A 26,161-nucleotide genomic window follows, 5' to 3' on the forward strand; every position below is an offset into this window, starting at 1 on the left:
ACAGCCGTGGTCACATCCTGGACTTGGTCTGCTCCACTGGTCTCACCATCCATCATCTGTCCAGCTTCAATCTCCACATCTTTGATCACCTGGCCGACATCATGGACATCAACATCCCCATCCCCGCCCAAAAGCAAAAACGCACAATAACCTACAGAAATCTGAAATCCATCTCACCTTCAGCAATCACTGCCTCCATTACCTGCAAGATGTCTGTCTCCCCCCCCACACTTTCTGAAAACCATCTGAACTTGTGGACTATTATAACAGCACCCTCTCCTTCTGTCTCAATGAACTGGCCCCAACAAAAACAAAACATTTCTCCTTGCATACACTCCGCCCACTGGTATACCCCCGAACTCCGCCAAATTAAATCAAGGAAATGTCAACTTGAACACCAACCACAAGAAAACCACACTAACAGTCCATCTTCAAATCTACAAAGACTATCTCCAGCAGTACAGGAACGCACTCAAAGCAGCCCGGTCTAATTACTACTCACAACTCATTCAGTCTGGCTCCAGCAACCCCAAGCGTCTGTTCTCCACCATCAGCAAACTTCTCAAACCCTGTGACAACGCCACCTCGTCCTTCACCACAGAGCAGTGCAACTCCTTCCTCTCGTTTTTCCAAACCAAAATCAGCAACATTTACACGAATCTGACACCCTCATCAACACCCCCCCACCTCCCCCTCCTGGCTCCCCCCTTCACCTCACAGCCCCTGTCCCACTTCTCCCCTGTGACTCCCATGCAACTGTCCAACTTCATGACTGGAATTAACTCCACCTGCACACTTGACCCAATGCCCTCCAAATGTTTTAAAGAGAGCCTCCCTGCCATCTCCCAACTCATCGCCACCATCATTAACTCCTCCCTCAGATCTGGATCAGTTCCCCTCTCTCTCAAAACTGGCTGCTGTCACACCCATTCTCAAAAGACCTGGACTCACACTGACATCATGTCCAACTTCCGGCCCATCTCAAATCCCCTTTCTGTCAAAAATACTTGAACGTGTCGTTGCCTCACAACTTAAATCCCACCTCAGCTCCAATGACCTCTTTGAGCCATTTCAATCCGGTTTCCGATCAAAACACAGCACAGAAACAGCTCTTCTGAAAATCACAAACGACCTCCTCTTCTCCTCTGACTCCGGCAACCTGAACATCCTCATCCTCCTCGACCTCACCGCAGCATTCGACACCATCAACCACACCATCCGGCTGTCCCTCCTCGAATCATCACTCAACATCACTGACACTGCACTCTCCTGGCTGAAATCCTACCTCACCGACAGACATCAGTTTATCAACATCAACAACTGCACACCTCCTCCACTGCTCCTCTGTCCAAGGCGCCCCCCAGGGTTCGGTGCTTGGCCCCTTCCTCTTCATCCTCTACATGCTCCCCCTTGGCAAAAATAATTTGTCGCCACAACCTTCAATTTCACAGCTACGCCGATGACATCCAACTTTATATCTCAACAAAAACATCACCCCCACAACACACTCCACTCTCACCAACTGTCTCTCAGAAATAAAAGCATGGATGCAAACAAACTATCTCCAACTGAACAGTGCCAAATCAGACATCATCATCATCGGCCCCCCCATCCCGTACCAAAACCATCCAGAACTTCACCATTGACAGCCACACTCTATCTCCCCCCCTCACATCCGCAACCTCTGAGTCATCTTCGACAGTCAGCTCAAATTCAACACCACACATCAATCACATCACCAGGACTGCCTTTTTTTACCTCAAAAACATTGCCCGTCTCCGCCCATCACTCTCCTCCTAGACTGCTGAAACCCTGATTCATGCATTCATCACATTACGACTCGACCTACCGCAATAGCATCCTCTACGGCAGTGGTTCTCAAATGGGGGGTACGCGGACCCCTAGGGGTACGTTGGAGTACTGCAGGGGGTACGTGAGATTTATTTTATGTTAATGAAAAAAAAAACATTAATGCATTTACACAAACTACTAATAGTAGATTAACTACTTTATTCAAAGGTTTCCAGTAATTCTGGATAATAAAATGGGAAAATAAACGGGGTGCTCTCTTTTCCTCTCCCTCTCCTGACAGCTCGTCAGTCTCGTGCAGCTCGCTGAACCTATAAGTGACCCGACAGTAAAGAATAAATATATGTATAACTAGTTTAGCTAGTTCCAGAGTAGATAAACTAGCTAAGTGTGTTAGGTCTAACGCTTAGTGTATTTTTGCTCGGCTCACCGGTCCATCACAGCGGCGGAGCTGTGATCATGCAGAGCTGCGTGTTCTCCGTCAGCAGCAGCTGATCGGATCTCTCTCTCGCGTCCGGTTATACTTCACTCGCGTTGATGTCCAAATCTATCAGATCTAGCTAGTTCTAGTTAATTATATGACTGCCTGCTTTTCAAAGGACCTAAACAATAAGCGTTGCTTGTTAGTTTGTTAGTTATTAGGATCCCATTAGCTGGTGCATAACAACAAGCTAATCTTCCTGGGGTCCACAAATAACATAAAACATGACATTCGACAGTACATTACAAGACAATGATACAAATCGTGTACGGCGTCAATTTTCCTTCAAACAGTGACTTTCATATCAACCATCACATACAGCTTATTTTCTGATTCCCCATTTCCTTGGAAAGAAAAATGAAAAAAAAAGAAAAAAAAAAAAAGAATAATAATAATAGTGATTTTCCAAATGTCTCCCTTCGCTTCTTTTAGAGTAAAAACAAACTAAACAAATACAATCCTCATCATAACTGTGAAAGGCTGTGTGTGTGTCTATTTTAGCGAAAGTACCATATTCCTGCATGTGTTTAAAAAACCTATATGAATCGGTGTGCTGCTGTATGTTTACCATAACCTGTCTGCCGCTTGTGTAATTTACAATCTTTGGGCTTCTCGATGCCTCTTCAATCCTCTTTTGAAGCTTGCTTTAGTTGTTTCTTTAGAAATCTGATCTGGCAGTGTGTTTCCATGCAGCCATGGCTCTATACAGCACTGTGCTCTTCATAGACTCTGTTTTGGCTTTAGGGATTTGATAGCAACCTCTTGTGGCATGTCTCGTTTTATATGTATGGATTTTAGAGCTAGGTGTAAGTTGCTTATATAGACAGGTTGGATGTTTCAGCTCATTTATGTTTCTCAAAAAGACAAGGAGTGATACTATCAGCCTCTCCGTGACTAATGTCCAGGAGAGCTTGACATGCATTTTGTTTACATTATGTCTTGGTGTACACCTAACGGTGTGTCCACACAGCAGTTTTGACCAAATCTTGAAAATCCTGGAGCTGGGCGTGTCTGACAGCTTGGGGATTTCGCGACCAACAACCAATCACATGAATATCACATGAATATCCCGCCCCCGACATACAAAGCAAAACAACCCGGTTCTTCTACACTATTGTCAAATAGGAAGGGCTATGATGAACATTTATTTTTTTAACATTTTGAACATTTATGAGATTAATGTTTATGGTGCTATTTTATGCTACATTCCATGCTGGCTAATGATACTGTCTATGCTTGCTAGCAACGAAGTAAACTGGATATAAAATCCCCAAACAAGCGAAAACCTACCAGTTTCACCCACTGCCTCTGCCACCTCCCCCCATGCCTGGTTCCTCCGGTTGTATCCCGGTAAGTAAATAGGGACTGGTCATAAAGAAACCGGTGATTGCTACCGCAATAACTAACTTCTCCTCCATTTTTGTGGAATATAGAAATGAACTGCGGGTCTCGTTCTCCCAGCTTGCACGCGGTTTGATTGGCTAGCGCTTTGAAACTGTCCAGATTTGCATAAACGGATCTGATTGGCTGTCGCTTCCAGCTCAGCCTCAAAAGTTGAACAAATGTTCAACTTTGGAATCCTGAACATCCTGGAAAATCCTGGAAATCTTCGCCTCGCCCCCCCACAATGCAATTCGGCGACAAGCGAGGGAAAGTGACGTCATCCCCATTCAAAGTCAATGGGCGGAGACGCGCTGGAAGCGGTGGACAAATCGCCAAAAGCTGCTGTGTGGACGGGCCGTAAGGGCAAGCCGAGCTGCTCTGTCTTGAACCAGTTGCAGCTTTCCCAGGTCCCTCTTGTTTGCCCCTGACCAGATCATTGAGCAGTAGTCCAGTTGTGAAAGGACTAGAGTCTCAATGACTTGTTTTGTCAGTTGCGGTGGTTAAAACACTGAGCACCTCTTGATGACAGATATATTCCTCCCCATCTTTGCCACCACCTGACTCTATGTGTTTCATCCATGATAAATTGTTCACTAGGATGAGTCCCAGGAGCTTTGTTTCCTCCACCTGCTCAACCTCTACATTATTCAGCATCAGATTCAACTGCGGTTTAGACCTTAGTACGTCATTTGTGCCAAATACAATACTTTTTGTTTTTTTAATGTTGAGCACTAATTTGTTGCTGGTCACCCATTCCATTACTGTTTTCAGTCTTTGTTCAGAATATCAGTTATCTCACCGATTGTGGGAGCCTGTGTATATATTGTCGTGTCATCCGAGTACATAGAGACTTGTGCTTTTTCAAGAGCTAATGGAAAATCATTTGTAAAGATTGAGAAGAGTAAGGACCTAGTGAACTTCCTTGTGGAATTCCACTTGCAAACACATCTAGCACTAGAGATACTGCCATTAAAGTATACACTAGTTCTGTTATATAGATAGCTTTCTAGCCATGATATCGCCTTTGGGGCAAAACCATAGCACTCCAATTGTCAAGTAAATAAAAAAACTGTTGAGTGACCCTCTCTATACGCATGTTGATACTCACTCATCAGACTGTTAACAGAAAAATAGCATTGTATTGATTGAATACAATTTTTTCTTTGTTTAGAACCAGGTGACAGGCTGATTGGTCTGCTGTTAGAGCCAGTGAAGGCATTCTTTGCATTTTTAGGGAGTGGGAATAACTTTAGCTACTTTCCAGATTTGCGGGCATGTACCTTCCAGACTCATGTTAAAAAATATGACAGATGGTGCAGCAATGGACTTTGGCTACATTCTTTAATAGCTGACCGTCTAAGTTATCAATACCTGGTGGTTTATCATTATTGATTGCCAACAATAACTTTTCCACCTCTTCTGTCCTAACTTTACCCAGCTCAAAGGTGCAATTTTTTATTTTTCAATAATACGTTCTCTAATATTACACATAGGACGACTCGCAGCTAGATTTTGGCATTTCCCTGCCTTAGCTTCTCCACTTATCAATGAAATAGTTATTAAAATAATTGGCAATATCTAGTGGTCTAGTGATTTGTATGCCCCATCTGAGTCTATAAAGGATGGTGTTGAGTTGTTTTTCCTACCCATGAAGGTATTCAAGGTACCCCAGAGCTTTTTTCCATCATGCTTTATATCATTTATCTTAATCTCATAATACATTTTCTTCTTCTTTCTGTTCAGTTTTGTCACATTATTTCTTATTTTGCAATATAACTGCCACTCAGAATGATGCCGGGATTCATTGCTGCCCTTTTTTGTTCTGTCTCCTATCAGCCATACATTTCTTTAGCTCCTCGTCAATCCATGGTGCCTTTAATGTTTTAACGGTTAACTTCTTAACAGGTGCATGTTTATCCATCACTGGTAACAACAATTTCATGAAAACATCCAGTGCCACATTTGTGTCACTCTCTTTAAAAAACATTAAGCCCCAACATACTCCCTTAACATCCCTCCACATATGAATCCACAGCAAAACCCTTTATATGATCTCCTTCAGCCACTATTTTCGGTCCTGCTTTTGGGACCTCTTGGCTTTCCTACATATTACAAGGTTATGATCGCTGAAGCCAATTGGTACTGATATCCGCCTTTTGAGCAACAGTTCACTTGCGTTTGTGTATATGTGATCAATGCATTTGGATTGATGTTACTCCAGAGCTATGGTAATTACCCTGGTTGGTTGATTGATCATCTGATCTAGGTTACATGCACTTGTTACCGTCATCAATTTGTTTTTCAATGAACAGTCTGCATGACAGAAAGTCAATATTCAGTCAACCAATAAATATATCTCCCTGTTTTCATCACATGCCTTCTCAATCATTTCACACAATGTATCTAGATAATTACTATCAGAGCTTGGTGGTCTATAGCAACATCCCAGCAACATAGGTTTTTAAATGGGGCAGGTGGAACCTGCCAGCCATACCATCTCTACCTCACTTAACATCAAATCCTCCCTATACTTCACAGGCATGTGACTTTTTACATAAAAAGCCACTCCCTCCCCCATTGCCAGTTTCTATCCTTTCTGTAAAATTGTACCCTGTATTGATATTGCACCGTCCTCAACGAGTCATCTAAGTGAGTTTCCAGAGATGGCCAAAATATGAATATTATTTGATATCAACATATCCTGAACACACTGAACCTTATTTCTAAGCTGCAGATATTCAAGTGAGCGATCTTTAGCCCCTTCTAGGTAGTTTAGCATTCACTGACATAAATAGAGATAGCTAACAGGAAAATTAAGCACAATGTCCATTACAGTTCTGATGCTAAAGTGCATGTTTGGTGTGTGGTGTATGTGTGCATCCCTTGTGGGTGCGTGTGTATATGCATGCACCAAGCTAAGAACCCCCTTGTCTCTTAGTCCCTTTTCTCAGTCTCTGAGATGAGTGGCGTGAGTCTGTTCTCTCAGCCCTTTGGGAGGGGGGGATCGGGGGATGGGTGGGGGTTTTGCGGAGGAGGGATTGAACAACTTAGTCTGTCGTACCTATTAAGCCAATGTTCCCTTTGCTCCTTTCGGCCCTTCATGGCAGGGATGAGTTCGCCTCAGGTAATCCTCGTTGAGGAAGATGTTCGTCCTTTCAAACCTGTTTCGTCTCCCCATCACAGCCGTTCTTGTCCTTGAAACGCAGAAGAAACTTCACAACAATCTGCCTAGGCTTGTCTGCCGCCCCTGCCGTTTCCCATTTGATGTGCCCTTTCCACCTCGATCCTCTCCTCATCCATCTGTAGTTCTGTTTCTGAGCAGCTCCCGGACCTTGTACTCCGATTCCTCCAAACTCTCCCCTGGAGACTCTGGGGGTTTCCATCAATAATTAAGTTTTTGCGTTTCGATTGGCCCTCTAGATAGTCTGATTTTCCACTTATTGTCTCATAACAGATTCACGCACAGTACTAATGTCTGTGCGTGCTTCTTGGCTCTTCTTCTTCAAACTCCTTACGGCCCCGTCCACACGCGGCGTGCGTTGAAGCTTCCACCGCTTCTGCCCATTCACTTTGAATGGGGGTCTGGAGTCACTTTTAGCCGAATTGCATTTTGGGAAGCGACGTGGAGCGTGCTTGGCGTCAAAGTTGGAGGCAATGTTCAACTTTTGACGCCTCGACGGAGGCGTCAGCCAATGAAATCCCGTTTATTGCAAATCTGCCAGTACAAGCGCTAGCCAATCAAACGTGTGTATGCTGGGAGAGGACTACGCAGGTCATTTCCTCATATTCCAAAAATTGAGGGAAAATTCATTTATAGCGGTATGTGAATCACCCCGGTTGCTGTATGATCAGTCTCTGTTGATCTACCGGATACAAACGGAGGAACGAGGCATGGAGGGAGGTGGCAGAGACAGTGGGTTGAAACTGGTAAGTTTTCGCCTGTTTGGGATTTTATATCCAGTTACTTCGTTTTAACATTGCTATTGCTTTGTATGTCGGGGGCGGGAGATTCATGTGATTGGTTGTTGCTCGCAAAAAATCCCCAAGCTTCAGATACGCCCACCTCCAAGCATCAACGCACGCTGGCTGTGTGGACCCTCCGTTACAAGTCTCTTTTAGTTCATCCACTTCTTTTTGGGATAACTGTTAGACTGTTCTTAAGGTCCTGAGCCTCCCTATTCATATCATCCATTCTCTTTGTGGTGGAATCAACCAAGATTTGGATGAAACTTTTAAACTTGTTTTTCTTGCTGCCTGTTCTAGTAGCTGCCCGTATGCATCCTGTTGTTGTTTTTAACAGTTTCACACACCTGTGACAGGCTGACGTTGTCCTCTCCTCTCTCGGCGTGATGGTTGTTTGGTTACCGTGAGTTTGACGCTAACTCCAGTTAGCTGCTGTTAGCCGCTACGTTAGCCTCCTTTGGGTTCCCTCTTGGCACGTCCTTACTCTTACTTCGGCGACGAATCCACCGTTCTCACGCCGACTCACAGACGCTCTTTACCGGCCTGAAATCAGTCGCTTTCTCGGCTTCACGTACACACGCCGGTCCCGTAAAAGCCGATGTGTTCGCCGAAACATTGTGATTGCACTGCCTTCGTGGGTTGCACATGGCGAGACAACGGCGTATGGCCGCCAGTGGCGGCGCCCCAGAGATTTTCTCTAGGGGGTGCTGTTGGGGTAGCTTGACGTTTCATAGAGGGTGCTCAAAACATTAAGGGTTTCCCATTAATGCACCTGCGCTACAGTTGAATTTTCTACTGCCAACAATCCCCACACGCACACACAGTTGCACCCGCGACTGTTACAATGAAGGCTCGATAATCAGCTCACGGCATATAGGTGTAAGCAGGGGTAAAGTGCTATTTTTACAAGTGGGGAGTGGACCCTCACCTCCTCTAGGGGGGTCCGGGGGCATGCTCCCCCGGGAAGATTTTTTTAAATATTGAAGTTAAAAGCTGGTGCCACTTTGAGCGCAACATTAGAGATCTATGGATACATCTCTCAACACCCAGATGAAACAGAACTGTAACAGATTTTCTATTTCTTTATAGATATTTTACAAATCACTCCCCTTTTAAAACAAACCGTTTGAGACCCACTGAGATAACTAGACTAAAGTTAACTATCTAAACACTGAGAGTCCTTTACTTCACCTGAGCTGAGGGCTATCTGAGACTCTCAGTCTGACAGGAGAGAGTTCTCCCTCCACCTTGTTGTTGAAAAAGCTCCTTATATCCGTTAGCTTGGCTAGCTAGCACCAGATGCTAACCACAACGATCTCCGGTAGATACCCACCGGTGCGCTAGGCGAGCTCTCTCCTCGCTCGCTTGCGCACGCACACAAAATGGCTCGTGCCACACACACACAGAGCAGAGCTTGAATGAAACACAGAGACCCAGAATTAAGCTACTTGTACTCACGACGCTAAGCTATTATGTGCAGAATCCCTCTCGCTTTCAGGTGGTTTTGATTGAGTGTCCACACGTGGACTTTTAAGGACTAAAAAACGATCCATCTTTCACTTTGCTGTTAGCAAATAATTTGGTGGTAAAGTGTCCCAAAGTCATTTAGCCTATGGGTAGGTCAAAAATCGAATGGGTGCTGGCCATTGGCCTAATCATATCGCCTGTGTTGGCTTTATGTTTTTGGTCAAAAATGTGTTTGTTTCACATTTGCATCGATGTAATCAATAATTTGTAGGGCCGGGACTTTAACGCGTTAATTAAGATTAATTAATTACACAAAAATTAACGCGTTAAAAAAATTAACGCATTTTAATCGCACTTATTTTTGCACCGCGGAACGTTTCTCACTGGATGAGTTTCAGGCGTACCGATTATACTGGAGCACCAACTAACGTTCATGACTTCAGACAACAACAAACCACAGTGAACAACAGTGGGAAATGTTGTTTTAAAAAACGGACGGATGGAAGCGTCGATAAGAGCACGGTTGTGTGCAAATTATGCAAAAAGGAATTTGCATATCACCGCAGCACATCAAGCCTCAAGTATCACCTCAATGCAAAAACATATAGCAGCTAGCGTGGAAGCTAGCGTGGACATTAGCCTATTTTATCGCGTTCACACCAAAAAGAGCCGGTACTAAAAATTGTTCATGAGAACCTTTTTACCCCCACGAAAGTCCCTGCTAGAGAGCAGAGAGCTGCTAGAGAGCAGGGACTTTCGTGCGGCTCTCTTGTGAGAAAAGAGCTATATTTCTGATTGGCTGGGCGGATTGCAAACCACGCCCCGTAAAACTCCCAAAATGTTTTGTGAAGCCGCCATTTTATTATCCTTGCATTAGCATTATTAGCATTAGCATTATTAGCATTAGCCCAGCGCAGAAACGCAGAGAGACTAACTTATGGCAACACAAAAGAAAACATGGGAGCGGTGGAGATGAGGAGGTGTCGGCGTTCTGGCGATTTACTCGGAAGGCTTCAGTAGAAGCTGCTGGGACTCCCAGCAGCTTCTACTGAAGCCTTCCCCAACTCCGGGGACTTCCGGCCGGGGACTTTGGGCGGCAGTATACGCCGTGAAGTGGTTTGCGGCCTGCCAGTAAACCCAAAGCAGTGAGAAGAAGTGACGTCAGCAGCTTCATTTGCCTAATCCACCCCCAGGTTCAAAGAGTTCTCATGAACTAAGTTCTCATGAACCTTTGTGGGAAAAGTACTGCGGTGTGAATGCGCCTAATGGTATACTAAAATCCATGTGAAAAAAAATTGCTTCTCACTGTTCTTAGGTCAAATATGTATATGCGATTAAAAATGCGATTAATTTCAATTAATTAATTACAAAGCCTCTAATTAATTAGATTAATTTTTTTAATCGAGTCCCGGCCCTAATAATTTGTCTAATTTAATAAAAATAATAATAATTTTCAAAAAAAAAACATATTTCTTGGGGGTGCTTTGGCAATCTGCTCCCCCCTGGCGCCGCCCCTGACCTACAGTGAGATGGTAACAGGCATGCGCTTAGTGCCCGCTTTCCAGCCAGTTCTGTGGGGGTGACGCATTCTGAGGTGAGGCAGAGCTCATCTGTGCCTCACCTTACCCCACAGTAACTGGCTGGAGCGCGCTCACAAAATAAGTGCTAGCGCTAAATTAGTGCCAGCCAGTTGATGTGAGGGCTACAAGCAGTAGCGTAGGCAGAAATGTACTTTAGGGTGGGCCTGTAAAAAATAGGGTGGGCCAGATTTTTCTTCTGCGCATCAGAAGCGAACAACAATCCCCGTCGGTATACCGGTGGCAGATTACTTTTAGAATAGTTTATTTTTCCATAACAGATGGGTATGTGTTGGTGAACAGGAGACACGTATTTTACTGTTTTAATGGCTTATTAAGAACTCAAACACAACATCTTGGTGTCCTTCTGGACAGCTCTCTCATCTGCACCACACATAAAAAACATCACCCGGACTGCATTCTTGTACTGTCTTAAAACCTTTCCTTAGAATATGTTATGAATTGTAAGTTGTCCTTGGGTGCTTTGAAAGGCGCCCCTAAATAGAATGAATTATCATTATTATTTATTATTATTATTCTGAAACGATGTAAACTTTTTCCAGTCACTTGCCCCATGCATTCAGCAGCAGCAGGCCATTCACTTTGATTTTATCCCGTTATAAATGTCATCATTTCGACAATAAAGAAATGCTACATAAACGTTATCTTGTACATTTTATCTAACCATCTCCGTTTCTAACTTTCAATATATTTTAAAAGAGATCTCTCTCTCATCTGGGTGCGGGGGCGGGGCCTCACAGACACGCTGCAGCCGTTACATTTTGTGAGGAAACTTTTCCACCAATAATTCAAATAAGTATTCCAAAATGTATTCACTTCAGGTTTACGAAAGTAACTGTAATCAGATTACTCGTTTTTCAAATGTAACGCCAGCTGAATTTTGATTTTTGTATTCTGATTACGTAACGCCGTTACATGTAGCCGTTACAACCCAACCCTGTGTATATCTCTCCGGACTGTCCACCAGCAGATGAAAAAACCCACCTCTCCGCCTCTTCCAAGGGACGAGGGAACCGTGCGGCAGAGTTTCCGTTAGCATTTTTTCTTCTGACAGCCCAGCAGCAGGAGAGGTGGAGAGAGGGAGAGGTGGGGAGAGGGAGAGGTGGGGAGAGGGAGGCGGGGCTATTTCATCGTTATCAGAAAATGATCGTATAGATCAGGGATGGGCAAATGGCGGCCGCGGGCCGCATGCGGCCCCCACCTCCTTTTTTTGCGGCCCTCAGATTAATTTATAAACAACGTAATTAATAAAAAAAATGTTTAAAAAAAAATATTATTTGTGTTTACTTGTAGTACTGATACCGTCCACTAGACTCCTAGTTACGTCGCGAGCTGCGTAGATGATTTCAAATACCGCGAAATAATCTGTGACGCGTTTGTGTGTATTGTGTTTGTTTCCTGGGGAAACACTCACAAGAATCATCGGCTTCAAATAGTTGTATTCCATTGTTTAATAACCTGTTCAATACAAACATGCCACTTGTAAAAATGAAATAACATTTCAGCGAACTGATATTTGTTTAGTGAGCTTATTAGAGGATGTTCCCATGTTTGGGGATGTTCCCTTTAATTGTAAAATGTCAATGAAGATGTCAGACTTAGTATTTGTTAATAATTACATACAACACATGGAATTTGTGTGTGTGTGTGTTCCAAGTGAATCTGCGGCCCCCTGGTGGCTAGTACATCAATGATGTGGCCCCCACCACCATCAAAGTTGCCCATCCCTGGTATAGATCGTTGCTAGATGAGGGCAGTGGGGGCTCTTCTTGGAGTCTGGCTTTTTTTTTTTAAAACCAAAGTTCATTAGTGAACTTTGAGCCATCATTTATTTTGCAGGCAGCTCTCTGCCTCTCTCACGTTATTATGGCGCGCGCCGGAACCAACAATCAGTTTTTACCGTAAATGAGTTTGGTTCAGAGGACAAAGCACATACAACATTAATTAAACTCGATATTTGTTCACTTGAATTTCACTTTGAATTATTGGATATTCTCAATGGGTGAATAATTTTTTTTATAATAATAATTAAATAATTAAAAAAATAAATAAATAAATTGTTTTCAAAAAATGTAAATGACACCGAAGCTTTCTCAGGGTGGACCAATGAGTAAACTGGGTGGGCCTGGGCCCACCCTGGCCCTATGGTGGCTACGCCACTGGCTACGAGAGGCAGAGCTTGTCCCTGCCTCACTTCTCATCGCTCCCCGTAGTTGTAGCATGCAGAGCTCGGCAAATTTGCAGATTTTTACTATAAAAAGCGATTGGAATCATACAGAAACCACATTTACAACACAGATCAGTGGAGACATTTTATTATTCTATTTTTTCGTTACATTGGAGTACAGGTACTCTGTCTCCTCTGCCTCCCCTGACTGCACGTCGCTGTTGTAAAGTGATATGTCGATGCTGATACTGTTTTACTTTTACTTAAGAAAAATGTTTAATGTTTGAAATTAGTTTTTTTACACTGTAGAATTAGTACTATTACTTAAATAAGTATTCTGAGTACTTCCAGCCGTGCTCTCTGCAGTCCGGAGCGGGCTGTGCTCAGGTCTGCTGCAGGGTTCACAATGCTGCTCTGTACATTCAATGCTTGATCTTCAAAACTCACTAAAGCAGGGGTGTTTGTCACTGAGGGCCGCATATAGATAACCCTACGAAGGGCTTTGCCCCCCACTAGATGTTAGGTATATTGCCTCATAAGTTAGGTTATGTTAACTTATGAGGCAAAATTAGCTAAATCAATCAAATGTAGGTCAATTATGCTTGATACTTGAATATGCATGAGAAAAAAACAGCCGACATCACAGCTCTCCATAGGGTTTCATTTATTTTCTTACGAACAGTGACATCCCTTAAAAACAGAAGCCTCAGATTGCTTATAAGGGGAAATATGAAGGGTATATTTCAAACGTGTTATGTAAATAAGTTTTGGGCTTTTTTTATCAACTAAGATTTGCTAGACATTTTTCACAGCTCTAATTGGCTGAATGTATTGAAAAGGGGGCTTATTAACACATGAATACTGTCCAATCTATTTTTACACATATACATTTAAGAAGGACAATATAAGACAAGCACAAGTTTCCTGTGTGGGCCGTATTCCACTATACTCTTAGAATTGGCTGGGTCAATTAAAAATGGACCACAGGTTGCAGTTGATTTGGACACCCCCATAATTAAAAGACTTCTACAGTCTCTCCTGAGTGCGTGACACATACAAGGAAGTGTAGCCTTATTCTCTCAGTAGCTCTCTGTAACCTTAACAAGGCCCGTTAATGAATCTGTCCTTTAACATATAGCCTACAGCATGAACAGCACAGACACAGTTCTGACAGGAAGAGGACAGAGTTTGGTCTGAACAGTTATTGGATTTTATTTTCACTTTAGACTTCACCTGCGCATTATCAGCGATGTTCTAGAAGCAGCTTGACTCATAAATCATATATAAGTATGAGTCCTGCAGCCCTTCAGCAGCCCACTCAGCCTGCATCAGCTCCTCATAAGCCAGGAAAACTTTTCCTAAAGCTGTCGTGAGTGTGTGGAATGCCAAAGCTCAGAACTGTTTTTCTCACCAACACAAACTGGCATCCTCTCTGCTTGGCACTCTCACACCTTTCTTCAGTCTTGAACAAACTGGATGGTGATTTAACATAAAATAGTTTCCCGCATTCCTTCCTGACATGACATGCACTCAGATTAGCCTCTTAAATTCCCCTCTGACATCTGCAAAAAGCTCTGCAGCATTCGTGATGGACTCGCACGGAATATTTGGTTCCCGGGATGTTTTCATTCTGCGTCTACATGCTCCACGTCTCCTGGCTGATTGTCGTAAGCTAAAGGTATTTATTTGACAACTCAAGTGTTGTAGATAGCATTGGAGAGGCATCTGGTCTTTATACAGCGCCCTGCCTCGGGCCCCAAACCATCACACAGACGCTCTGCTGTGCTGTGTGTCGGAGTGTGTGTGTGTGAGATAGTGTTCAATTTGCATAAGCCACTAAGATGTTATGCAATGTGTGTGTGTGTGTGTGTGTGTGTTGTGTGTGTGTGTGTGTGTGTGTGTGTGTGTGTGTGTGTGTGTGTGCATTGTGGTTGGCAGAGCATAGCTGCATGCTTGTCTGTAGTCAGTGTGTCTCCATGCTGACAGCTCTATCTTAAATCACACTGCTGTGAGTCTCCTCCTAACAACAGCATTCAAACCACAGGGAGAGAAAAACAACCCACTGCCAGTTCACCTGCACACACACACGCACACACACATCACAACCTGATTAATCTCACCCCGCTCCATCTTCCCTTCATATTCCCATCATGCCCAGGCAGCGCTCCGTGTCCTGTGGGTTGACAGCTGAGTGTATTGTGTCTGACCACAGGCCTCATGTAGAAACGCTGAGTATGCTCAATAGAAGGTGAGCGCCATTTTGTTCTGTAATTATTAGACATTACTTACATGTTGTGAAAAGTATTCTCATAAATAATAAGGTTAACAGAAGGACACATTCAGTTTACACCAACACTTTACAACCTTTAGCTATATTTTTTTGGTATATATATTTGTTTTACCTTTCAATGTCAGACACACAATAAGTAGCAATATCTGCTTTTACCAAATGAAATTGGCATCTATGACTGTACTCATGTTGTTTCTAGCACACCAAGTGAGAATAATTTGCAATCATTAATCCAAAGCATTCTTCATTTGATTGAAATCCTGGACACAATAGCGAATGAACTCATTGCAATTAAATAAATTGCAATACATCTTTACTAGACTTTTTTTTTGTAACTGTTCAGTCATGAGCTATTGCCTAAATGGCTTCCAGTTAGTCGTTGTTACGTGCCGTAGTGGGTGCTGGTGTTTGGGTGTGTGTGTGTGTGTGTCTTTTCTCTCTCCCTCTATATTGTCTCCAGGTGCAGCCTCTCCCTCCAGGGTGCAGCTTCTCCTCAGGTGCTCCCAATCACCAATCAGGGCCTATATAAAGGACCTGAGAAAAGCTGCAGTCGCTCTCCCCTTCTTCTCTGGCTGCTGCATGGTGTCTATGTCTCTGTGTGGGACCTGATTATATTTGTATCTTACTTTGCTTTGCAAGTTGGCTGGTGAGCCGTTTTCTGCTTGTCCATCATTGGTAATTAAACCTCCCTTTGTGGCTTCAGAAGATCAGTTTCTGCACTTTTTTCTCGTGCCTGGTCATTTCTGTGCTTTGTTACTTCCCTTCGTACCCCTAGATTTGGAGGGAACGTAACAGTCGTACTGCTAACAAGCTAGCACACAACAGAAGGCTTCTTCTTCAAGGCTTAGGAAAACAGACTGCAGTGCTTAGAGAATCGGCCTGCTATCACAATCAGAAATACTTAAGTTAAGGGAATTTGTGAAATAGATTTTCGTGGCAGCTGTTTCATTTAGGAATAAAATAAAGGGAGAGAGACGTTCAGGTAATTCAGGTGGTCTGAGAAAAAAACTAGACTCCAGCAATTTATCTTTGCTTTGTTTTCAGGATTAAGATCATCTAGGCCATAACAGGAGACTTTGGCTAATCGGAGATCAGTTCAGAGAGGGCATTCCTATTGGCTGTTTATTTCTGTGTGTTTAAATGAAATACATGTATGTCATATCCTATCTTATGGTGAAAGCAGGACACAACAGAATAACATCCTGCAGGAAAAGTTGCTATTACAGAATTGGCAACCTAAAAAAGTAAGACTGATATAAAATCTGGCGTGAAGCGTTGGAGATGGAGAGAAAACGTTGCTGATAGTTTAGCCTGATGGAGCTGAGAATGGCTGCCTCTTCCAATTCAATTGCCTATTCCAGAAACTACCCACTGTGCAGATTCTGTCCTGGCTGTCTCCCTCACCTAAATGCTCATGTGGAGAGACTGTTGGTGCCATTAAAACCAACTCAGGAATGGTGTGCCTCTTCAGACCATGAGCTCCCTTTTTATTCATTTCATATGGTTTGGCTGGTTGGATATTGCAGGTATTTGCCACTTGAGCTCATTCATTAAAGTCATGTCGCCTTGCACCACCCAGCACCGCCTCACAAGGAGAACACTGAGGGTTTGGATCAGGATGCATTTGGTTTCAGAACCCTCAATAAATCATATCAGAACTAAAAACAGGCTTACAATACTGTTTAATAGTTGTTTTCCACATACAATATATTTAACTTAGTGTAGTGAGAAAGGCTTTGACAAACACATTAAAAAGTAGGATATAAACATATGTGAACATTGTGTTTAAAGTTAGGATAGAGAATGTAATAATGTAATTATAGAGAGATTTGCAAAGAATGAAAACACTCCAGTAAAGTACATGTATAGATTTCATTGTTTGACCCTGGGATCAGTGTGTGACCAGACGCACACTCACACCATTGTCCCTTCTGGTCACAAATACACATATCCTGAGATCAGAGCAAACCCAGTTACAAATGATATTCCTAAATGAAAACAAAAAAACAATTGCACTCTACTGTCCTCTGTGAGTCTATCCTGGTCTAACCTGTCGCGCTCCCCCCGATTATGTTAAGTCATCATATTACATATAAACCTATAGACTGAGATCATACAGTTTGGAATTTGGGTTCAGCATCTTGCCCAAGGACTCTTTGACATGTTGACTCTTTGACATGTTGACTCTTTGACATGTTGACTCTTTGACTCTTTGACATGTTGACTCTTTGACATGTTGACTCTTTGACTCTTTGACTCTTTGACATGTTGACTCTTTGACTCTTTGACATGTTGACTCTTTGACATGTTGACTCTTTGACATGTTGACTCTTTGACTCTTTGACATGTTGACTCTTTGACATGTTGACTCTTTGACATGTTGACTCTTTGACTCTTTGACATGTTGACTCTTTGACTCTTTGACATGTTGACTCTTTGACATGTTGACTCTTTAGAGGCTTCTCAATACTCAAATTTCCCCTACTCGACTCCCCTCCTCGGTTCCCTCCTCGAGACTTAGACCCGCCCACAGGAGATGCGAGCGGAGGACCGAGGAGGGGAACCGAGGAGAGAGGAGGGGAAGCAGCAGACGTTTAAAGAAATGAGAACTCCTCTCCTCTGAGCGGTCATTTTAAAGAGACGTCCGTTCATTATTACGTGGCAACAGCTGCATCAGCTGTCGAGTGTTTTTGTCATAGCGCTGTATCTCTGTTAGATCAGCTGAACATTGTTCCCCCACATATTTACTTTGAATTCATTGAGAGTGCGGTATAATGAGACAATAACAGGCTCCAGATGCGGACACACACACACAAATATATTTATATAAATATATACAATTTAAAGTATGAGAGCACTCTCATAATAATGTAACACAATCAGAGACTGGATATATCTCCCCCTCTCTCTGGTCGCTGAAATGTGGAATTGAAATTACGGGCCAAAAGTTGTATTTACAAGTAGCCTATTAAAAGTAAGCAGAGGACACCAACCCAACTGAGACCCGTCTGTCCGCCGCATTTACGCACACACCTACACACTGTACCACACACACCTACACACTGTACCACACACACCTACAGCTCCTAAAGCATAAGCCGTTGTGTATTTTATTATGTGAAGCACTAAATGGTCTTAGAAAAATCTGGACTCTTTGTTTGTAGATATCTACTAAACTAAAGCAAATAAAGAGAGTATAGGCCTGTTATACTGAGTGATATATTATACACACTGCTCTGCTTTCTGCACGGACCTCACAGCTGTTCTCTCTGGAAACATCGCGACGCGATGAAAGCAGTTTCTAAAATAATATCCAGGGGATGCATGCAGAGCTGTCATTGGCTGAGATAAGTCCGGCCGTGCGTCACGCCTCCACCGTTCCCGGAAATGCATCCGCGGAGGAGCCGTGGAGGAACCATCAGTGTATCCTCGGTTAGAGCTCCTCCAGAGAGCCTCCTCGATGCTCGGTCCTCGAAGTGCATTTAGAGAAATGAGACGTCCTTCAAAATGGCGCGCTGAAATTCATTTCCGGGTCACTACCGGAGGACTGAGGAGTCGAGCAGTCGAGGAGGGGAAATTTGAGTATTGAGAAGCCTCTCTAGACATGTTGACTCTTTGACATGTTGACTATTTGACTCTTTGACATATTGACTCTTTGACTCTTTGACATGTTGACTCTTTGACATGTTGACTCTTTGACATGTTGACTGCAGCGGCCGAGATCAAATCCCTGGACCCTTCAATTGGAAGACATTTTTATCCTGACTCTTTTGTACTATACATGTGTACAAAAATGACTTAGTTTCCATTTTATTTCGCCGCTAAAAGGACCATGGACTTTTGTTTTTGTCTACATTTTTCTGTGATTGAATTTTGTCCACATTATGTTTATTGTTGACTGATGCACACTGTGACGAAGGTAACTTCGTCACAGTGGACTGACAGCACTTTAGTGAACAGTTTTGCACTTTATTAGCGTGATTGCACAGTACCGTTTGGCATGGCATATTTGCACATTTTATATAATTTATACTAATTATTGAGATGGTATGTATTAAAGTATTAAACCGTATTGATTGAAATGTCGTCTGGGGTGTTGGTCGGGTCCTCGGCTCCGCCTGACAAGATAGGGGAGTTAGCGAGAGCGCCGAAAGTGCTTATGCTAGAATGACAGCGGTTAAGAATAATCCGGGTGCAAAAAAAATGTGAGGGTGTAGAAATCATAGCGTTAAGTGGCATTAATTGTAAAAGTGCTGACTGCGTTTAGTTGGAGTTTGTATGTATGTAATTCTGTTCAGTTATGTGTTTGAAAAGTGTTCCCCCTCCCGTTATGTCTGTTGCTGGATTGTGTGCACCTGGTGCCCGGTGTTGTCTCCCCCCCTCACCTGTGTCTAGTTGCAGATTAGTGTGTCTGTGGGTATTTAGGCTCTGTTTCCCTGTCTGTTAGAGGCAGGGAGTGTGTGTGAGATCCTGGTGGCTGCAGGCTGGGCTCACGTGAACAGCAGCAGCAGATTGAGGCTGTGTGTAATGTGTTCATGTTTTAATAAATGCCCACACCGGGTTATAATGTTGGACATTCTGCCTCTGCCTCCTTGCTTGGTCGGGCCGCTCAATTGTAAGCTTCACACACCCCTTATTGGCCTTTTGGGATATTTGTCTAAATTCAGTCCATGAGTATTAAGCCATTGGATGGAGGGTGGTGGTTGTTAGGGAAACAAGAGGTAGAGATACATGGATTATATTCATGAGATTATTAGTTTGTATTTATGTAAAATTATTTCAATTTCTCCTTTTACAACTAAGTTTTTCATGTGTTTTTGCCACTTGTTATGAGTGGTCAGATCAACGCGCCTCCACATTAGTCGTCCATTTAGTCAGCTGTTTATTTAAAAGGAAAAGGATTCATAGCCTTATGGCGTATCATAGGTAGCTTGTGTTTCATGCAGGTGAAAAATGTTTGCCCTTCCACTCTTATGGCGCTTTTCCACTGCAGCTTTTTTTGCTTTGCCATTGCCACTACAGACGTTACTCAATCTCGTTGCGGATGAAAAAATACAGCGGGGAGCTCGACGGCGCAACACGAAACGAAGCCTGGACTCGGCAACAGATGCAGGATGGTTACGTTTTTGCTAACGCTCTGTTCTTTGCTTGAAAGCGCTGTGTCGCTATCTATTGTAAAGCTCATTTCTAACAAACAAACCTATTTTATCCAACCCATGCTTTTATGGAGCCCCGAAGAGCTATGGTTAGCACAGATAGCATTAGCTAGAGCTATTGTTTGCCAACACCATATGCACCATTGTTTACGTCCAGTTTTCTAGAGTTGTTGTTGCTATTTAGTATTGTGCTGCAGTAGTTTGTGGAATTAACAAGTCCTGTATGCTGTTCTAGATGCCGTTGTGATTAGCGAGGAGGAGTCCCATACAACGAGTGATGGCAGTGCTCCAGAGCACCTTTAGCCTCGAGCACCAGCAACGCAGACAGCCAGCATGTGGTTCTAGGTACGAAATAGGCATGGCAAAACGACTGGAATACCACTGTGTGGAAATGCTCTGTTACAAGTCAAGTAACGTACCAAAAGTAAAAGTACACTCTAAAAAGAAATACACCAGCTCTACTCAAATAAATTGAGGTAACAATTTGTTAAGAATGTCACAAGGCTCAGGACCCAAACGCACAACACCAGAAACAGATCAGGATTAACAAGGTCTTTTAATTAAGGTCAGAACACAAAACGCTCACTTGGAGGATCAAAACTCAAAAATATACTTAACACGATCAAGGAATGACTGGCAGGCTTGACGAGACAAGACGAACTGGCACAGGACAAAGGGAGACGCAGACTATATATACACACTAGGTAAGGGGACACAGGTGGCAACAATTAAGGGGGGCTGACAATCACACTGGAGGGAAAAAACACACAAGGGCAGGAATGCTCTGAAACGAGAGGGAAAGGTTACTACAAAATAAAACAGGAAATCACAAGACAAGGCAAAAGACAAAAGGACTGAACTAAATAAATTAACTTAACACAAATGTCCAGACACAACACAATTTGCGTCGATCTTTTTAGTATTTAAAACTTAGTTCAGAACTAAACATAAATTGCTTCCACCTTTAAAAACTAAATTAAATTGAACCAAATTAATTTTAATAGTAAAGATGGAGTGATATTAAGTTGCATTTTGTTTAATTTAAGCTATTGTAATTTATTTATTTAAATCCATACTACTCAAAAATGTCCATGCAAATTGTTACCTTAATTTGTTTGAGTATTAGAAACTCATTTATTTGAGTCAAAAACAACATAAACATTTAAGTTCCACTTAACAGTTTATTTTAAAATGTTCTTTACACAATGACCTATTTATAACAAATGTTCTCAAATATGAAAAAAAAGTAAATACAAAAATTAAAATAATGGCATGAACCTGCTTCCAACGTTTTTAACATCTCTTTTAGGTAGTTCAGGTTGAGTGTGTATATTAGCCTGATCAGCATGGCACAGGCTCTTGGGGCATCCGAGATTTGAAGGACTTTTGTTCATTTAAAGGAATGCTCCACTCATTAGATAATTAATCAAAACTTCAGTATTTAGTGAAACATTATGTTTAAACCATACCCTGAAGAAATCAGCGATATTCCCCGGTAAATAATGATTTTATAGCTCTTTTTTATCAAAACCTGTATATTCCGTCAGGCCGCTGCCATTTTGCCCATTTTCAGTAGTCACGTGATGGTCGTGACGTCATCCATGCGTTCACTTTGTAAACACACGAAAACATGGCGGAGTATTTGAGTTCGGACTCGTCAGCCGAGGAAGAAGTTTTGAGCAATATGAAGAGATTGGATGGGGGAATTCAGCCATACAGGTTCGAGCCATATGCAGTAGACCATTGTGATGTCCAGCATTGTAACCTGTGACAAAATACGGCTACTCATATTCAAAGAATACATTATAGTATTAATCAGAGCACTCATAAGACCTTATTATCAATAACAGAGCATTACTTCTGGGCTGCTGTGGCGCAGTTGACTAGTGCGTTGGTGTTTGGATCAGGTGAGCACATGTTCAAACCCCACTGCAGTCAGCATGTCGTTGTGTCCCTGAGACACTTCACCCCAAATTGCTCCTGTGGGGATTGCCCACAGTATTTAGTATTTAAGTCGCTTTGGATAAAAGTGTCTAACATGTAATAATTACCTATGTTTTGAGTTTAAAAGATTATCTAATTTAGAATCCACAGAAAATGTACTGATGTTCTGTCAAGTGCTATGTGCCTCGGGCTAGCTTAAGCTTTTTACCTCTTTAGTTACATGTGATGGCTTCACTTTCATATTGTTTTTATAATAGCATTACTTATCCCCAGGTCTCACCCATCTCCTATGCCATATTTGAAACATATATTGTAGGGCCATACCTATATAAAGTATATAAATATATATATTTTTTCAAAATACCAAACAGATCCTGCATTTTAGCCATGCCTCATTTCGCTCTATTTGCTCTTTCCAGCGCTGTTTTTGCAGGGGGCTGATTCTGTGAGCTGCAACTAACCACGCCCCCCTGCAGGAGAGGGGAGTTGGCAGTTACTTTGGCATTAGGGCAGGGGTATCTAGATACTTTCCAAGGTTTGACATCATGAATTGTGCTACTTTTAAAGCAAGCAACGATGTTTTAAAATCTGTAATCAAAAAGCTCCTCAAAAACACTATCGAAGCAGTTCCTGCCGTTGCTACGTTAGTTCAAACAGTAACAACGGACAATGTTTCTTAGCGGATGCATGTCAATTTAAATCAATACATACAACTATTTTTTAAATCAATAAAATAATTTTCTAAATCCATAAAAGCATTTCAATTCATATTGGGAGTCATATCGTTACTTTGTTGAGAATGTGGCCATGTAATAAGCGGGATAATGTGCAGCGACTTGGTCATTATGGGGAAAATAACACCGACAGGCTGATCAGGAGCCCAACGCGAAGGTTTAAGATTAAAGGTTTATTAACCTTTAATAAATATATATATATATTGCATTTTAAGAAAGGATTTGATTACAAGGAGTACATAACAACATAAATACTTAGATACATTAAATAACTACATAACAATCCACAAATCAGGAAAAGAGAAGAAAGAAAAAGAGAGAGAAAGGGTGAAAAACAAGGTATAGTTTACACATAATGGACACTACATTAATATTGTAATGCCTAAACACACTGCTGATCCATCTATCTATCTATCTATCTATCTATCTATCTATCTATCTATCTATCTATCTATCTATCTATCTATCTATCTATCTATCCTACATACATTATTTGTGACATCTTACCACCTGATCAATATAAGGGTTTTGTGTTCTATAACTCACCCTTTTTCTAATATTGCATCAAAGATATGAACTTGGTTTCTGATTCTCATTGTTATTTTATTTTTTTCCATTCCATAAATCTCCTTCACTAGATACTTCCATTGTGAGTTAATGAAGCGATTAAGTAATTACATTTTAAACAAATCCTTGTTATTTGTTTAATAATTGCTATTCTTAAAACAAGAAATGAGTACGATTTTTCTTTTAATTCCCTCTGGTGTTTTCCCCATTAATAAAGTGTGTGGGTTCTTGTTTAGAGACATTTCTCTTGTGTTTCCCAGAAGCCACACAAAACATTTTAAGACAAGAATATATGACAATGGTTTGCCTTCTTCTCACTGTATTCTGTACAGCATTTTGAAGTAGACTTAATGGTATGAAAAGATGCAATTAAGTATTCTAAAATAACATCGACAAAATCGACAAAACCAAACCAATCCGGATATCCGGTTGTAACGGAAGGCCGGCTTCTCTCCATCCAGAGAAATGGCCGTTCTCATTCTTACAAACACACTAGCAACATATCTTGACGTTTAGCAGCTAATGCGTTCCAGGGACTGAACTTCTCTACCGAGACTCGACTCGCCGCTTCACCGTGTTGTGCTGTACAATACCGTGAATATAAATGTTGAGTTTTAGGTAAAGTATTTTCCTTAGGAAGGCTAGTTCTGCTGTTAGCTACCTGCCAGCCTGCTAGCGTTAGCCCGTTAGCTGCCGAACCACTGGTCATCCTACTCTGCTCGGTATAGTCTGTTAATGGGAAATAAATAGGACCTGAACCACAAGAGGACCGCCTTCCCGTTTTAATAGGAGAGTTAAATCACCGGGTAACCCCGAGACTAAATGCCCGAACAAGGTCCCAGGATGAATGGCTTTTCTCTTGGCGAGCTGTGCTGGTTGTTCTGCTGTCCGCCCTGTCCGAGTCGCATCGCGGCCAAGCTAGCTTTCCTCCCCCCGGAGCCCACGTACTCGGTGCACACGGACACTGAAGGGGAAACTAGCTTACATCTAACCGAGCGGGCGGACTGGCAGTATTCTCAGCGGGAGCTCGATGCGGTGGAGGTGTTTACCACCAGAAGCAGCCGGGGTAACCGGGTCGGGTGCATGTTTGTGCGGTGCGCCCCGAACAGTCGCTACACGCTGCTGTTCTCCCATGGCAACGCCGTGGACCTCGGGCAGATGTGCAGCTTTTACATCGGCCTCGGCTCCAGAATCAACTGCAACGTGTTCTCCTACGATTACTCAGGCTACGGAGTCAGTACAGGGAAGCCTTCTGAGAAGAACCTGTATGCGGACATCGAGGCGGCCTGGCAGGTCCTGAGGAACAAGTGAGTATGAACCATGTGTGTGGTGCACGAGCAAATGTCCTCCTTTAGTGTACTGTTCATGCAATACGCTACCCCCTTTACATGCTTATATTGATGAAGATATAAACTAAACTAGGCTCAGATCCCATCCAAACAGTCAACCATTGACATAGTGATGTTGGTTTTCAATGTAGTGACTCCCAGGGTCATGTGGTCAAATTTGGGCTATATGACAAATTGTGGTTTGCACACACTTTCAGGGCTTACATTTAGCACAGACTAATTGCTAGAAAGCTTTATATCTCTGTGGCAAAAAGTCTAAATCATCCATCACTATGTAAAGGCGCTGATGGCAGTTCACTGCTGAGCTGATATGGTGCGATGATATGCGGCGAAAAAAGAAAAAAAAAGAAGGTTTTAACAACATGTTTATTTATTGACTTTTCATTCCGCTATAATCATTTTTGCGCAAAGATGGCGCTGTTTGTCAGAGCACTTCATCCTTCTGGGATTTCATGAAGAACAGCTCCAACGCCTGTGTGTATGGGAAGCTCTGGTGCTGGCCCATTAACTGCCAGTGTTTCCCACAGATCTGAAATATACTTTGGGGGGTGGGGGGGGGGGTGTGAGGTGACGTGCAACAACATTAACATTAACCTTTCTGTTGGTCGCTTGTTAGCAGACCCTTCACGCGATGGCCGAGCGAACAGGTACAGGCAGGGTCCATAATGATAGCCCTATAGTTTAAATCTACTACCCACACATGAACATATGGAAATGAGTTACTATTTTAAAAAATAAATGTATTTATTAATGTATTTAGGAGCCTATCCATGTGATTTTTAGTGGGGTGGACCTCAAATCCTCTGGGGGGGTCCAGGGGCATGCCCCCCCGGTAAGATTTAATTTTTATTTTGGAGTTAAATGCATCAATCTGGTGCATTTTGAGGGGAAAATAAAGAGACTAGATCTATGGAAACACCTATATGAAACAGAACTGTATACATTTCAATAATCATAAAATCAAGGCCATAACCAATAACATACCATTTCCAATAAAAAAAACACTGAAACTTGTTTATTAATTTGTTTTGGTTCATTTATAGTTGTGAGTGTGTCTGTGCTCCTGAATCAGCCTCTCCTGTCTCCCTCCTCTCCCCCCTCTCCCTCCTCTCCCCCTGCTCCTCTTTGAGGCAGCAGCAAAGACTAGTTTTCTCTCAACAAGTTTTAAAATGGTATCTTACCTTTTTTCACCTAATTAACTTTTTATTTATTTATTCATGCATATTTTACTAATCACATTACATTTAATTTAG

The 26,161-nt window shown here is 42.4% G+C and overlaps 1 protein-coding gene across 1 annotated transcript; it reads left to right on the forward strand.

Annotated features, from left to right (window-relative positions):
* Positions 1 to 24,023: 24,023 nt before the first annotated feature.
* Positions 24,024 to 24,876, forward strand: LOC117546958 (alpha/beta hydrolase domain-containing protein 17C-like). Its single transcript, XM_034217395.1, has one exon. It carries the CDS (start codon positions 24,382 to 24,384, stop codon positions 24,868 to 24,870), a length of 489 nt encoding a protein of 162 aa, XP_034073286.1. The 5' UTR covers positions 24,024 to 24,381; the 3' UTR covers positions 24,871 to 24,876.
* Positions 24,877 to 26,161: the final 1,285 nt, after the last annotated feature.

The sequence above is a fragment of the Gymnodraco acuticeps genome, unplaced genomic scaffold, assembly GCF_902827175.1.
Source record: "Gymnodraco acuticeps unplaced genomic scaffold, fGymAcu1.1, whole genome shotgun sequence".
Taxonomy (NCBI): Eukaryota; Metazoa; Chordata; class Actinopteri; order Perciformes; family Bathydraconidae; genus Gymnodraco; species Gymnodraco acuticeps.

Coding starts and splice junctions, on each gene's coding strand:
- LOC117546958 (XM_034217395.1), top strand. CDS start 24,382: ATGCCCGAACAAGGTCCCAGGATGAATGGCTTTTCTCTTGGCGAGCTG.